The sequence below is a fragment of the Bidens hawaiensis genome, unplaced genomic scaffold, assembly GCF_021521415.1.
Source record: "Bidens hawaiensis isolate Kalapana, Puna unplaced genomic scaffold, B.hawaiensis_p1.1 tig00008064_1, whole genome shotgun sequence".
Taxonomy (NCBI): Eukaryota; Viridiplantae; Streptophyta; class Magnoliopsida; order Asterales; family Asteraceae; genus Bidens; species Bidens hawaiensis.
The window spans coordinates 187,558-202,868 of NW_027491569.1; the positions used below are offsets into that span (position 1 = coordinate 187,558).

The 15,311-nt window shown below is 33.7% G+C and overlaps 1 protein-coding gene across 1 annotated transcript; it reads right to left on the reverse strand.

The window, feature by feature from the left end:
- Window positions 1-7,358: 7,358 nt before the first annotated feature.
- Window positions 7,359-12,358, reverse strand: LOC143636827 (uncharacterized). The gene is made up of 6 exons (XM_077104318.1): window positions 12,086-12,358; window positions 8,840-8,948; window positions 8,600-8,736; window positions 8,449-8,523; window positions 8,218-8,364; window positions 7,359-7,580 (listed from the first exon to the last, which is right to left on the reverse strand). The coding sequence occupies exons 1-6, from the start codon at window positions 12,356-12,358 to the stop codon at window positions 7,449-7,451; spliced, it is 873 nt and encodes a 290-aa protein (XP_076960433.1). The 3' UTR covers window positions 7,359-7,448.
- Between the last annotated feature and the right edge of the window lie 2,953 nt (window positions 12,359-15,311).

A 15,311-nucleotide genomic window follows, 5' to 3' on the forward strand; every position in this document is an offset into this window, starting at 1 on the left:
AAGAATATGTCATTCAAACTTAAGCTACCGACATAATTTTCAACGATAGTGATCTTTTTTTAACAAAAAGAACACGGTTACTCGGGATTGATCATCCCATTAAGCTTAATAAGGTTTTGAAAACAGGACCGGTCAAAAGCTTTTGTAAAAAGATCGGCAAAGTTATCCAGTGAATCAACCTTTTCAAGCACGATTAATTTCTTCTCAGCACAATCCCATATGAAATGATGACGAATGTCAATATGTTTTGTTTTACTATGTTTAACGGGATTGTTAGTTACTGAGATAGCAGCAGTGTTATCAATGCAAATAGGAGTGTGAGTGAAATTCAGACCATAATCGCGCATTTGTTGTTGTATCCATAAAACCTGGGAGCAGCAGTTCGATGCTGCCATGTATTCTGCTTCGCAGGTGGATATGGCTACAGAGGTCTGCTTCTTGCACTGTCAAAACACCAATCTTCCTCCAAGAAACTGACAGCCACCAGTTGTTGACTTCCTGTTCTGATTGCATCCTCCATAGTCAGAGTCAGTGTATGCTACCAGATCCAGTTCTCCTCCTTTTGGATACCAGAGACCCAACTTAGGCTTTCCTTTAAGATACCGAAAAATCCTCTTCACTCCCTTCATGTGCAATTCCTTTGGGTTGGCCTGAAAACGAGCACAAAGACAAACTGCAAACATAATGTCAGGTCTAGAAGCAGTTAAATACATCAAAGAAACTATAATAGCCCGATACTGAGTGGGATCCACATCTTCATCATTGTCGGAGTCAGCACCTAGTTTGTGGTTGACACAAATCGGAGTGTCAAACGGGGTGCTTTCTTCCATTTTAAAACGCTTAAGCACATCATGAACACATTTCGTTTGATGAATGAACATGCCATCCCTCTTCTGATCTACCTGTAATCCCAAAAAGAAAGTTAATTCACCCATGGCACTCATCTCAAACCTTTTCTTCATGACCGCTTCAAACTCCTGACACATAGAAATTTTCGAGGCTGCAAAGATGATATCGTCCACATAGACCTGAACGAGAAGAAAATCATTCCCATTCCTCTTTACAAACAATGTACTATCGATATTTCCTCTCTCAAACCCATTTTCCAGCAAATAATCTGACAAAGTTGCGTACCAAGCTCGTGGGGCCTAATGTAGACCATATAATGCTTTACTGAGCTTGTACACATGATCCGGAAAGTCTGGGTCAGGAAAACCCGGAGGTTGCTCGACATATACCACTTCATCGACCTTGCCATTAAGAAACACACTTTTAACATCCAACTGAAACTCTTTCATCTCTTTATGTGCAGCAAAGACCAAGAAAAGTTGAATTGCCTCCAAACTTGCCACATGAACAAACACTTCATTGTAGTCAATCCCTTCTTGTTGATTAAATCCTTTGACAACCAATCTTGCCTTGTTATGAATGATTACCCCTTTCTTACCTCTCTTGCATTTTAATACCCACTTCATACCGATTGCATTCACATCTCGTGGCTTTTCAACCAAACGCCATACTTCCATTTTGTCAAACTGAGCTAGTTCTTCCTTCATGGCTTCTACCCACGAACTATCCTTCAATGCCATCTGATAATTCTTTGGTTCAATCTGACTGATGAAACATGCATAAAAGCATTCGTTCATAATACCAGTGTCTTTAATGCTTGCATACACACATGTGGTTTCCTCCAAACTTCTTTTGGTTCGCACTCCATCGGAAGGATTACCGATTACGTTCTCCAAGGGATGATTCTTGTGGATTCTAGTGGTTTGAACGGGACCAAATTCTAAGTCTTCTCCAAGATTCGAAGAAACTTCATCTGAGTTGTGTTGAGTGTGAAACGGATTGAAAAAGTCATCATCACTTGAGACAGCTGGAGTTTCAACAGCACTTGAAGATTGTTTTTCATTACACTGTGGACGATGCATAATGGCCTCTTCTTCATCGAATAGCATCTAAGTGGCCATTCATTCATCTGTGTCTGCAAAATCCAAGTAAGGCAAATTAAAAGATTTAAATAATTTATCATAGTCGAAGGCCTCTTCTGATCCCATGCTAGGCTTTGGTGATTTGTAACTTGTAATGTCAGTGTTACAAACCACCTCAACCTTGTTGTTCGATAAATTAAAGACTCTTCTGTTGGGTGACCAAACTACGTAGCCAACCAGAATACCTTCGTCAGCTTTCTCACTAAATTTTGAGTTAGTCTTTAATATCGAACAGGGGGACCCAATAGGTTCAAGACCTTTAAGATTAGGCTTTCTACCATGCATTAATTCATAACAAGTTTTATTTAATCTTTTAACAGTTAAAACACGATTAAGGATATAGCAGGCCGTGGCAACAACCTCAGCCCAGAACACCACGGGAAGTTTAGCATCTGCCATCATAGTCCTGGCGCCTTCGATTAGAGTTCTATTCTTCCTTTCAACTATCCCATTTTGTTGCAGAGTATATGGCGCGCTAAACTGATGTTCAATCCCTTTCTGCAAACAAAACATCTACATTTGATAGTTCTTGAACTCTGTGCTGTTACCGCTTCTGATGAACTTGACCTTTCCCCCAACAATATTTTCCACTTTGGTAATCAAGTTAATTACAAACTGAACTGTTTCATCCTTAGCCTTCAGAAAATAAACCCATGAGTAATGTGAGTAATCATCAGTCACAACCAAGTAATATGACGTTCCACCCAGGCTTTTAACATTTATGGGACCAAAAAGATCCATGTGAAGCAAATCCAAAGGTGTGACAATTGAGTTAACCCTTTTGGAGTGATGTGGTTTCTTGTGCTGCTTTCCTTTCTTGCATGACAGACATTGATCTTAAAAGTTGAAATTCTTTAAAGGAACCCCGAGTACCAACCCATTCTTGACAATGTAGTTCATCTTTCGTAGATGGATGTGACCCATTCTTCGGTGCCACAGTTCCGACTCAGACTCTGTTGCTTTTGACAGTAGACATGATTCCTCCGTTGCAATCTCGGTTGACCGCATGTCCATTACATATGTATTCTTCTCTCTTGGAGCTTTCATCACAACCCAGGTTTCAGGGATCTTGAAACCAGGATAAAGCACGAGTGCCTCATCTTTTGTAAAGTGCACAGTATATTCTTTGTCACAGATCTGAGAGACACTCAAAAGATTGTGCTTTAACTCTTCCACGAAATTAACCTTCTCCAACTTGATTCTCCCATTAGTAACAGTACCAATTCCAGTAATTCTCCCTCCACTTTCTCCTGCAAAACTAACCCTTCCTCCTTGAACAGTTTTCCAATCACGTAACAATTTCTTGTTACCTGTCATGTGCCGGGAACAGCCACTGTCAACAACCCACATGTTGTTTATAGTCCTATTCGACTGTTCCTGCACAATTAAAGAAATGAATTAGAAGTAGGGGACCCAAGATCTACTGGTCTTGGGTTGGTCAAACCTGTTAACAGGCATCCAACTCCTTGGTTGCCTAAAGTTCTTTTGAGGAAAGTTCCCATTTGATCTGATTGGAGGATTTCTAGAAAACTGGTTATGAGACCATCTAAACATCCTTGAATTTCTAGCATTAACGGATTCGAAATTACCCATTCTGTGATTAACTGGAAAAAAACCAGGTTGGTTTCTTTAAAATATTGAGTTTTTCCAACGATTAAAGTTGGATGCGTTCATATCTTACCATTACCAGTTTTAAAGTTCTTTTTATTCTCAGTTTTAGTTGGTATCATATTTTTAGATCTTCTCCTTTTCAGAGGACAGTTATTGACAAAGTGTCCTATCCTGTTACATCTAAAACAACTCTTGTTCGAACTATTCGTGTTCATTTGAACGTCCGCAGCGAGAGTTGCTGTAGAAGATGAGGCTGTGTTACTGTCAGTTTGTCTCACATATGGGGGAACAAATGGGTTTAAGGAAGATTTCTTTTCATCAAACGTGTAATCTTCCCCCCGTTTGAGTAACACAACTTCATCATTCATCTTAACAGAGTCAAAGACTTTGTCAGAGTTTGAACAGTTTGAAACTGAACTGGTGACATGAGAATTTGTCTAAACTGCTTCATTCAGATTAGCATCGGTATTGTTAGACTGGACCTTAATTGGTACTGTCTGATCAATTTCAACACAAACGGATGGCTGATTACTAGGATTATAAGTATAATTATTATTGAACGGTGGTGGAACTTCTGTGTATCCAATTCCCCCTTTGTTGATTGGGGAACGTTGAACACTCTGTATATGATCAAGCATCACAGAAGAATTCCTAAATTGTTCAATTTTCCTGTTCAATTCCACCACTTTTACTTGATAATCAGCTATCTGTTTATCCTTTTCAGCTATCAGTTTGGTCTTTTCTTCTACAACTTCATAGCTAAGGTCAATTACTTGTATTTTTTCATCTAGGGTGGCCTTAAGGCTTCTTATGTCTTCTTCACTAGCTTTTATTTTTACCGAGTAGCTATTTTCTTTATTTTTGGAATAATGATGTTCCTCTTTTAACGTTTTTAATTCTTTATCCAAACTAACATACTGATCAGTTAAAGCTTTTAATTGATCAGACAGTTTTTCACATTGTTCACAATGAGGTTCAGAACATACCTCTGAGAGCTGATCATTCACTTCTGCCATGTACGCTTGATCCTCCACGGGTTCTCTGTCACATCTTCCAATCTCGATATTCACCAGATTCATTTGCTCAATCACCTCCTCAACTTGTATATTCCAATTATACCTACCGTTATGTTGAGACACCATGGCCTTTATTTCATTTCCACTTCCATTCTGTTGAGTAAGCCTATTCTGACTCCGTTCAACTCTTTCATTTGTACACTCTCTTGCAAAGTTTTTATTTTGTTGACAGTTGTAGCAACGAACCTTAGACTTGTCAAATCTTGGTCTCTCTCCAACGAACTTTCTTCTAGTCTTCTTCATAAACCTCTTCACCCTTATTACTATCATTGTCATTTGCCACTGCAGATCCATTTCTTCCATGTCATCAGCATCAATCTGATCATAGTCCTCATCCAAGGTTGCAGGGTCGACTATCTTTCCTTTGATGTAATTCTCATAAGAAGCAATGAAAGAGGCATAAAGAGAAAATTGTTGTTCAGCAGATTTCACACTCATCGGCATCTTTGAGTAATTCACACTAGAAGAACTGGTGGAGGAGTTACCAACTGAGGACTGAGGTTTTTAAGAACTACTTCCACCCGCTACAAAACATATGTCTCCATCCATATTCATCACCACATGACCATCATGAGTAGAATTTGGTTCCCCGCCTGAGTAATAGGCGGTGGATTATGTTTTAGAACTTGAGTTCGGAGAGCCTTTTGCACCATACATTCCCGGATCCTGAACCTGATCAGTAGACGTCTCTTTTCGTACCATATTAAGCTCATAATTACGTAATTTGCTAACCACCTTCTCTAAATCAAAACTATCAAATTCTTTATCTTCTCTCATCAGAACTGTGTACATCTCCCATTTTGGTGGAAGAGCATCAAGAAGCTTTTCCACAATCTCACTCTCAGTGTACTCTATGGAGTAGTTGTTCAACTCGATCATTAAGTGATAGTATCATGTGATGATGTCATCAAGTGATTCATTTTTAAAGTACTTGAATACTGAGAATTGAGTTTTCAACAACTTTGTCTTGGAGTTACGAATTCCAACATTACCTTCATAGCGGTTCTCTAATGCTTCCCACAATTCTCTAGCAGACTTGTACTTTCTGAAAGTGTGTAGAATCTCTTGTGGTAGTGCCATTGTTATTGCAGCTAGTGCTTTACTCTCAGCCTCATACATTTTCTTCTCATCATCCTCCATCTTATTATACTTCTTTAGTTGCTCACGACCTTCGAACTCAGTTGTTGATGGAATATATCCATCCTGAATACATACCCACATCTTTGCATCTTGATATTTCACATACTGCTCAAATCTGTCTTTCCACGCAACAAAAATCAGTTCATTTAAGTAGCTTTGGAGCTTTAGTCGCTGAGCCAGCTTCAACTTCCACTTTTACCAGTTCAGTGATGTTTATCAATGTCATACTTAACCAGAACGAGACCTAAAACCAAACCAAAGTATTCTGTGAACAGAGTGGACAGCGAAGTTAAGATAACTCCGCTATAGAACAACTTTGCTAGATCAACTTCTGGAGAACAACTTCGCTAGATCAACTTTGCTAGAACAACTTCGCTAGAACAAACTTCGCTAAAACAACTTCGCTTGTTTCTTAACTTCGCCAATCTATATATCTTCGCTGAAACCCTAGTTTCACTTGACGGCAACTTCGTTGTAGGATCTGCTAAGATGTGTTAGGCTGAATCTTTGATTTCGACGGTTGTTATAGTAATAGGGTAAGCGATTAGGAAGTTATAGTTGAGAAACGGACAAGGGTACGGTGTTTTTACGTAAAACGATTCCGCGAAAAGTCTAACGGAATAATCTTAACACTCGTGTGATAATCCCGAACCACACAATCACGAGCAAATGCTCTTATACCAATTGTAGGTTCTCGGCCGGATCTAGACAAGAGTATCTCGTAACACGAGGGTGCGGAATCCCCTATGTATACGATACGAGTGTTTACACGAGCAATACGTAAATGACACAAAACACGTAAACACAAATGATTACTTGATATATCACGATGTAGAGAACCAAACACACCAAACAAGTATCACGTCTAGTTACAAACCAAAAACTACAAGAAGTATCTGTAGCGAACGGCCGAAGTTAGGTTTATATAACATGACAACTTCGCGTAACACCCTACAACTTCGCCACTTAACAAGTTCGCCAAAGCCATAAACCATACTAACACGTTCAACTAAACATAAGAACAATGTAACGATTACAGACACAATAGACACGAGATAAATGAACTACTGGCATCATGCACCAACAGCTAGTCTTGTATGAATAAAATACACTATGTTATTATGAAAAGTATTATTTGGCTCCCCCATTCTCACATCTTCTCATTCACTCAAATCACATGTAAAACAATGTTAATGGGTATTGTTATGCAATATTTGTAATTCGACATATGTATATTTGACGTAATTATAATGATATGAAAAAGAGTTATCTACTTCTCTTGTTCTCCCATTCACATATCTTCGCATTCACTCTGTTGTCACATATATAAAATGTTACTAATAGGTTGTTATACAATATTAATAATCTGATGTATGTATACTTGACGCGTAATATATTTACATTTGTATTTTTATTTTCATTTTGTAAATTTAGAGTATTATAGAAAATTAAAAAATTAGGTTAAGCTGACCGTGTTTGACATAATTTTTATGGTCTTGTTATGAAAATTAATACATTCTTTTTTTTTCCTTTCAGGTGGTTTTTCTTATATAGTTAGCAAAAATAATGGTTTGTCAGCAACAAAACATGTCAACATATAAAGATCAACACACGAACAAATGCAAATTAATTATTTTGATGATGGTCCTTGTTCTTGTACTTCGGTCGATCTCTTATACTCCGGTTTGAGCTCGTAACTCCCTTGGGTTGATCCTCTGTGGTTGTAGATGCACAGATCTTTCAGCAAATCTTTCAGAAATTGCTGAAACCAAAACACACACATCTACATATTAAAAAAAAAACTAAACTTCAGTTTTTGATCTCTAAATATATAGAAAATTCGCACTTGTAGTCCTTAAACTAGGAAAACAACAAAAAATCATCTTGATCTGTGTTGCCTTGCATATAGGCTATTTTACTGTTTAACAAATGAAAAGATACGGGTAAACTGTAGGACATTTTTGTTGAATTAGGTGCTTTTACAAAAATTAAAGTGGTTTTAGGTAGCTCACTAAATTTTAGGTCGTTTTAAATAATTTGTTATCTCAGATAGCGGATTATAAGGACATATCAGCTAATTTTCCAAGTGTCAATCCATGTCCAAGTCCAAGTCATCGTCTAAAAATGGTGGTTTGTGTAATCTGCTATTTGAGATAACGGCTTTCACGTGTCAAAATTGGATGACTTAGACTGCCACTTGGAAAACTTAGCTGATGTGACCTCATTATCCGTTATCTGAGATAGCAAATTACCTAAAAGCACTTAAAATTTAGTCAGTCATCTAAACAATTTTTTTTATAAACCACCTAATCCAGCAAAAAAACATTCTTTTCTATTAGGTTTTTAAAATGACCATTTTACCGTTACATCTAAATAACAAATGACGTAAAGTAACATACTTCAGGTTGATTTGTCTCAGCAATAAGATTCCTTAAGCTCCAGTATGGTTGTCGCTCGAAGAGTTTAAACATAATGTCTTCCATTTCTCCACGGTCTCGTCTTGTTCTTTTTGTGTCTGATCCTTTTACCGGAGCTTTCTTTTTTTCCTGTAAATTTTAAACGAGTTCTTTTGTTTTTTTAGTAAATCTCAAACGGGTCAAATTAAAAAGTGAAAAAGAAACTGAAATTACATTCTGTGAAAGGGGTTTTAAGGGAATCAACCCTGGCATTGGCCTCATATGCGCTCCGCAATCGTTGTTAATAACCTTTAAAGAAATTCCAACTGGTTAATAATAATAATAGTGACAATAACAACAAAAAAAAAGAAAAGTGAAAAAAGACCTGTATTTGTCGGGTTTTAGTCATGCATTTGTTTGTTCTTTCGCGACATAACTTCCCATATTCCTCCATGTTGTCGTTATGAGGCTTCATATCAAACTTATGATATATTTTCCCTTCAACAGAAACCTTTCCTGAGGCTTCATATCAAAATTATGATATATTACCATTTGTGTGTCATTAGTACATATTTATACAACTTTATATGACATAAAACATATATTAAAAAGAAAAACTACTCGCCTTGTTTGGACTCGGAAAATACAGACATGGGAATGAAATCTGTGGACATGTCCATAGAGTAACATTTGGGTATTCTCCCTGATTCAGTGCCAACCAACTCCATAGTAAACTGATCACATCATGTAACAATTGGATAAGATAAATCAGAAGGATATTAAGAAAGTATGTACAAATCAATTGTGCAAAAGATTATCAATTTAGGCAACATCAAATATATATATAGTATACTAGTTTGATAAAAAAATATTTTATACTTTAACCATTAAGTGAGATAAAGTTAACAAAATGATCATATATTTTAAACAGTTACAATTTACATTAAAATTATAGAAATTACATAACTAAGATTACACAAATATATTACAAATAAGTAAAACCTCCCTTGTACACTGCATTTGTGATTGTATTGGTTGGTATACATTGTTTATCACAAATCAAAATCTTTAGCTCATGCCTACTTGTAACTCTTGATAAGGTAACATATATGTACGCTTATAACTCTTGATATAGCCACGTATAATTGTGAGTGTGACAAATAAGATTCTTCAAGTATATATACCAACCCTAGATAAATGATAATATATCCATTAAACTACCAACAAAAATATTCATACACATAAAATATCATACATTTTAATCAATTAATATAATGTAATTTGAGATCATCTGTGCTCATATTTATCCCAAAAACATGATTATCCAAATAACCTGAACTTTGATGATATAGTCATCCTTACAATCTTTATAATTTGAAACTAATTGATCATGATAAATTTGGTGTTATTAATATTTTGTGTATGACAAATTTTAACTTGATTTATATTTTACAAATAACAATTGTATAATCAAGCAACATATAAAACCGAAAATTAAATATAACAAAATGAATTTTTTTCATTTTATATTAATGGAAAATGACAAAGACATACTAATCTTAAAACTATGTTCAGATAAAAGTGATTATTCTGAGTTATCAGAATATTAAAAGATTTAAAGTTGCATAAAATGAATATATTAATTCTTATACATAATAGTTGAAAGTATTGGATAAGGAATACTTAAATTTTGAATAATAATCTCATGTTATTACTTAACATTATGAGAGTTGTTAGAATATTTAATTAATTGATATATATATATATATATATATATATATATATATATATATAACAACTTGCAGAAAAAAAAATAAAGATTTCGGATTTGTTGGAAGCATGGTAAATGACTTTTAACCGGATTAACTATTTTTTTTATATTAATGTGAAAATATATGTTTATTAAGCATTTTGGTTATTGAAAACTAAATATTGATTTTTTTTATTGTTAAAACCCTTTATACTAAGCAAAAAAATCATATAAATAAATGACATATACTTCATGTTGTAAATCAGTATATATATAGATTATAATTATAATAATAATATTCAATTTCAATAATTTAATGTCAAACACCAAGATATATATGATAGGTATTCTCCATGTTTGCAATATTTATACAAAACGTTTGAAAAAATTAAGAAAATACACATTTTTCTGAGTTCAAATTATGCATTTTTGCTCAAATCTTGGGTTAAAAAACAATTTATAGTTTACCATACAAATCTAAATTCTTCGATAATAATGCACCTTTTATTTGATTTAATTTTCAATTACTTGTGACTTTAAAATTTTATTCTAACAAACCTACAAGGTCAATTTTAATATTTTCTTATTTCACCATTAATGTTAATGAATGAATCGATTAGGATTTACATATAATAAAAAAATAACTTGAATTCATATATTGAAATGACTTAAAAGATAAGGGTCATATATTAAAATAAATGAAAAAAAGATGAGAAAGGCTATGAGTTTGACAAATGGCAAAAATAGATAGTATTTTATTAGAATAGATAGATACTCATTTTCAAATTTATGACATTTATACTCTTCCTTTAAACTAGTGCACTTCTTTTTCCATCTAGTATATCTTTTTACTCCCTTGATTAAGAAGTTCTAAAGTACAATAAAGGAAATAAAAAATAAATAAAAAGATGATAAGTGAAAAAAAAAACACTTTTCTTTTTTTGCTTTCTATCTTGAAGTCATTCTACAATACAAGCAAACTGAACTCCTTTCTATTGTTCTTTTCTTTCAATTAGTGAATACCATCAAGCAATCATAGCCAAACGAAGATTAATCAACAACCAATACACAGATCAATACTGTATTTATCACTATATTGTATACTGGTTATTTAACATTACTTGTGTCCTAGTAGCCAAGTGGCTTTCCAATCCTTTCCCAAAACTAAATAAGGTATCCATCTTAATCCAATCATAACAAACACACAAATCTTATACTGATCAGCCCAAAACTGCTACAAATTATTATGAAGGTGATGTTTATTTCATTTCAACAAAACTCATCTAAATTGAATAGTGGATTTCAGATAAACAACTAGATTAACTCAACATAAAAGAACTAGTTATACAAGCCTTAAACCATTCAACAACACTGATATATGAACATGAACATGAAAATTTTATAAACATGAAGAAAGGAGAGACACTGTGTATTCTACTATTTAATTATATATCTAGGGCTGTAAACTAACCTAGCATTCTCGAACTGTTCGTAAATTGTTCAGCAAGAAGTTTGTTAGTTTAACAAATGAATGAACATGAACAAGGAATTTCGTTGTAGAGGCCATGTTCGTTCAATATTGTGCACATGAACGCTCGATACGGTTTTCGTTTACATCTGTTTATGTTCATTAATGTTTGTTTGTTTATGTTTTATTCATTGGAGGTTTTTATATTTTTGTATGACTTTTCTAATCTTATCATATATATTTAAAGCAAAATTATTACTTATAAAAGAAATAAATATATCAGTATTATGTAATTAATTTATATATAAATTAAAAAAAAACACCAACACAGGTTTAACATTCTCGGTTAGCCAAAACAAATTAAGCAGTGTTTGTGTTCATCTGTGTTCGTTTGTCTATGTGAATCGTTCATGAACAAGTCCATAATTCCTTACTATCCAACACGAACAAGGCATTTCGTTCGGTTAGGCGTTCACGAATCATTCATTAATTGTATGATAAAAAGCTTAATAAACTAACATGAACAATGCGTTGTTCGGTTATCCATTAATATTGTTCCACTACACGTAGAATGCATGCATGCATACATAAATACATTAAAATCATATATATGCATTTAGGGTTTAATTACATTTACAATATAACTAAACCACCTGAGTAGATGAGAAATCGTTATTCGGAAGGAGCGGATCAACGGTCACGATCACTTTCGCACCAACGGGTGGAGGCGATTCGATAGGTTGAGGTTGAGGTTGTTTGTGTGTGAGTGAACGAGAGACAATGGGAGGACATTTCATGAGCCACACGTGTCTCTCTGATTTGATGGTCTCTAACAACGACGTCTGTTGTTGTTGTACACCACCGCCACCGTTAGGTTTGACGGAGGGTTTGGTGGTGGTGGTGGTGGTGGTGATTTGGTCGTCCATTTATATTATTAATTTGTGTATTTGGTTGAGATTTAGAATTATTTAGAGATCTGTGATTTGTATTTATAGTGGTGAAGCTGTTACATGAGTTGCGTAATTAATGGTCCCTTTAGTTATGCTAAACTAGAAACTAAATTATATATATATCGTCATCTTTTATAATCGATCGTCCAAATTACAAAATCTGGCTACCTTTCAAACTTTAAATGTGTCATATGTATAATTACGCGGTATTACGTGTTTGTTTTATATTTTTTGTTTCTAATATCTGTATATTATTTTGGATATTAATTTTATTTATTGTACGTAAGAAAGTTAATACAGTAATATAATTAGGGTTGTGATTCACAGATAAAAGAGATGTTATAACCTGTTTAAAAGATATCTAGGTTTGATGAGACACATGAATCGGTTACTTTTGGTTTTGGATCAAATACAAATGAAATTAATGTGTTAAACGTGAGAATCAAGTAGAGTAATTATATATACAAGTAGAGTAATTATGTAATTACATAATAGAGTAATTATCATACTTGTATATATAATTACTCTACTTGATTATCACGTTAATTTCATTTGTACGTTAACCTTCCCCTATGTTTCTTAATTATAAATAATATTTAAAAAAACAATCGGATATAGAATTTTCATTATCAAATATTTGGTGAGATTACTTTTAATATAACGAAATGTTATAACCAACTGCCTGTGTTTGGTGAGATTCATACCCGTGAATTCGGATCAAATGCATGACAAGTCTCCATTTATACAAATAAACCAACCTGATAACTTAAGATGAGGTGGAGAGCTACTAGCAATCTTTAAAAGGTTCGTTTATATATATATATATTTAGAAGGGGAGTAATTTTTATATGATAAGAATTTAATGAGGGCTTTATCTATAATCTATTGTGTGGGTTGTCCCTCTCACAGTGCTTGGACGTCATTTTCACCCCTCCCACTGTCTCACAATATCGTTAAATGGTGTTTGTCCATACAACAAAAAATATATTTCCTTAGGCCTTACACTTAACATTTTTGTATCTTTATATTTGAATGCATAAATGATGCGGATGACGATCCAATAACTGAACCTACGTTTTGGAATGGGATTTAATGGGTTCCAGATTGAAGATTATCTGAAGATTTGAATTTGAATATCTAATTCATTCTTCTTTATTAATTTGATTTATCTTTTATTTGTTGGTGTTTATCTTTTATTCTTGTTAGCATTATCTATAGGTTTAGAAAAACATTATAACTACTTGTTGAAACGGGAATGGAAATCTTGAGAGAGAAAAAATATTTTATTTTTATTCAAAATGAACGGGTGGGTCCATAACGATTTAGATTTATTTAATTTGTAACTAAGAGATTTTTTTAAGAAAATAAAGTAAAAAGAGCAACTTAAAGAAAAGTTAACAGGGTTAAAAAACAATCACTATAAATAACTTAGTTAAAGTATATCATCAAAAAATTGATAAAGAAACATAAATAACGAAAAACACAATTCAATTCACTCTATTGTTCCATGTCAGCTTTTTTTACAAATTGTTAAAAAAAATTATTCTAGTAGCATAACGAGTTGCTTATTGTTTTTGTCCTTGTCATTTGGTCAAAATCCCAGTTTCAATGCCCCACACTTCTTAGTTTACCTATGACCGTTAGGTTTCTGTCTCTTTCCATTGCAATCCCAACACCATCACATTTTCCAAAGAGTTTGCACATATGATAAAAATACTGAAATAACATTCTATTTATAGAACGTAGCAACGTATAATAACAGTGTTAGTGTCAGAGACTGGAATGGCAAGAAATTAAAACCACAAAAGATCAAAGTGACACAAAATAGAAACTATGACCAAACTACATAAACGAAAATAGTAGTCAACTCGAGAAAAATTATTAAACTTGGCTTTTGAGCCTTTGACTACATAGTACATAGAGCAACACATGAATGCAAATCCGGGAAAAAGAACACAAAGATAAGAGGTCTACACTATCTGTACAAGATGCTACTAGGATTTACACAACTGTCGACGCAACAAAATTCATAGATTCATTTCACTAACTTATCAAAAAAGATGAATCTATACTAATTGTAATCCATTTGTAAAATACCACAACTACCCTCTTCAAACCGCAGCTTCACTTAAGTTATGTTACATCAATCACCTGCCAGTAAACACAAACAATAACCTAAATAAAATAAGATCCCAAGTTTTCACGGTTTCAGAAAACGACAAACCAAACCGAACGGTTTTAGTGGTTAGGTGGTTCGGTTTTGACGTGTTGAACTAATTTTTTTATGGTTCAATTTTGACGGTTTTGAAAACGACAAAATCAAACCGAAGGGAACGTGTTCGTGTCCGTTTGTTTAATTTTAACCGAACAAACAATCCAACACAAAAAATTAAAATGAGCATGTTTGTGTTCATTTATGTTTGCCCGTTAACAATATAAACGAACAGTTTACGAACGTAAAAGAACAAGCATAACTGAACATATGTGAACGAACACAACTAAGCTAAAACAAGTTAAAAGTAATGTGAAAACAATGTGTTGAAATTAGACTAGGTAGTAATGGGCCAAAAAAATTTAATCAATATATTAATGAACGTAAAATAACGACTTAAACAAACGAAAACTAAAAAACTTATAAGAACGTAAACAAATGAATATAAACAAACGTAAGGGAACATTCACAAACATAAATGAATGAACGAGACATGCGTTCAAGTCCATCCATTTAATCAAATAAACAAAAAATTGTTTCATTCATTTATAAATAAAAAAAACATAAACGAACTTCGCGACGAACGATTCTTGTACTATTCACTAAACTTTAGGTTTGTTTACAGACCTTATACATAATGGTTCCAAGCTCCATATAGTCGACCAAACCATTAAACCGCCAAAAACGAACAGTGGGCGGTTCGGTCGGTTTCAACAG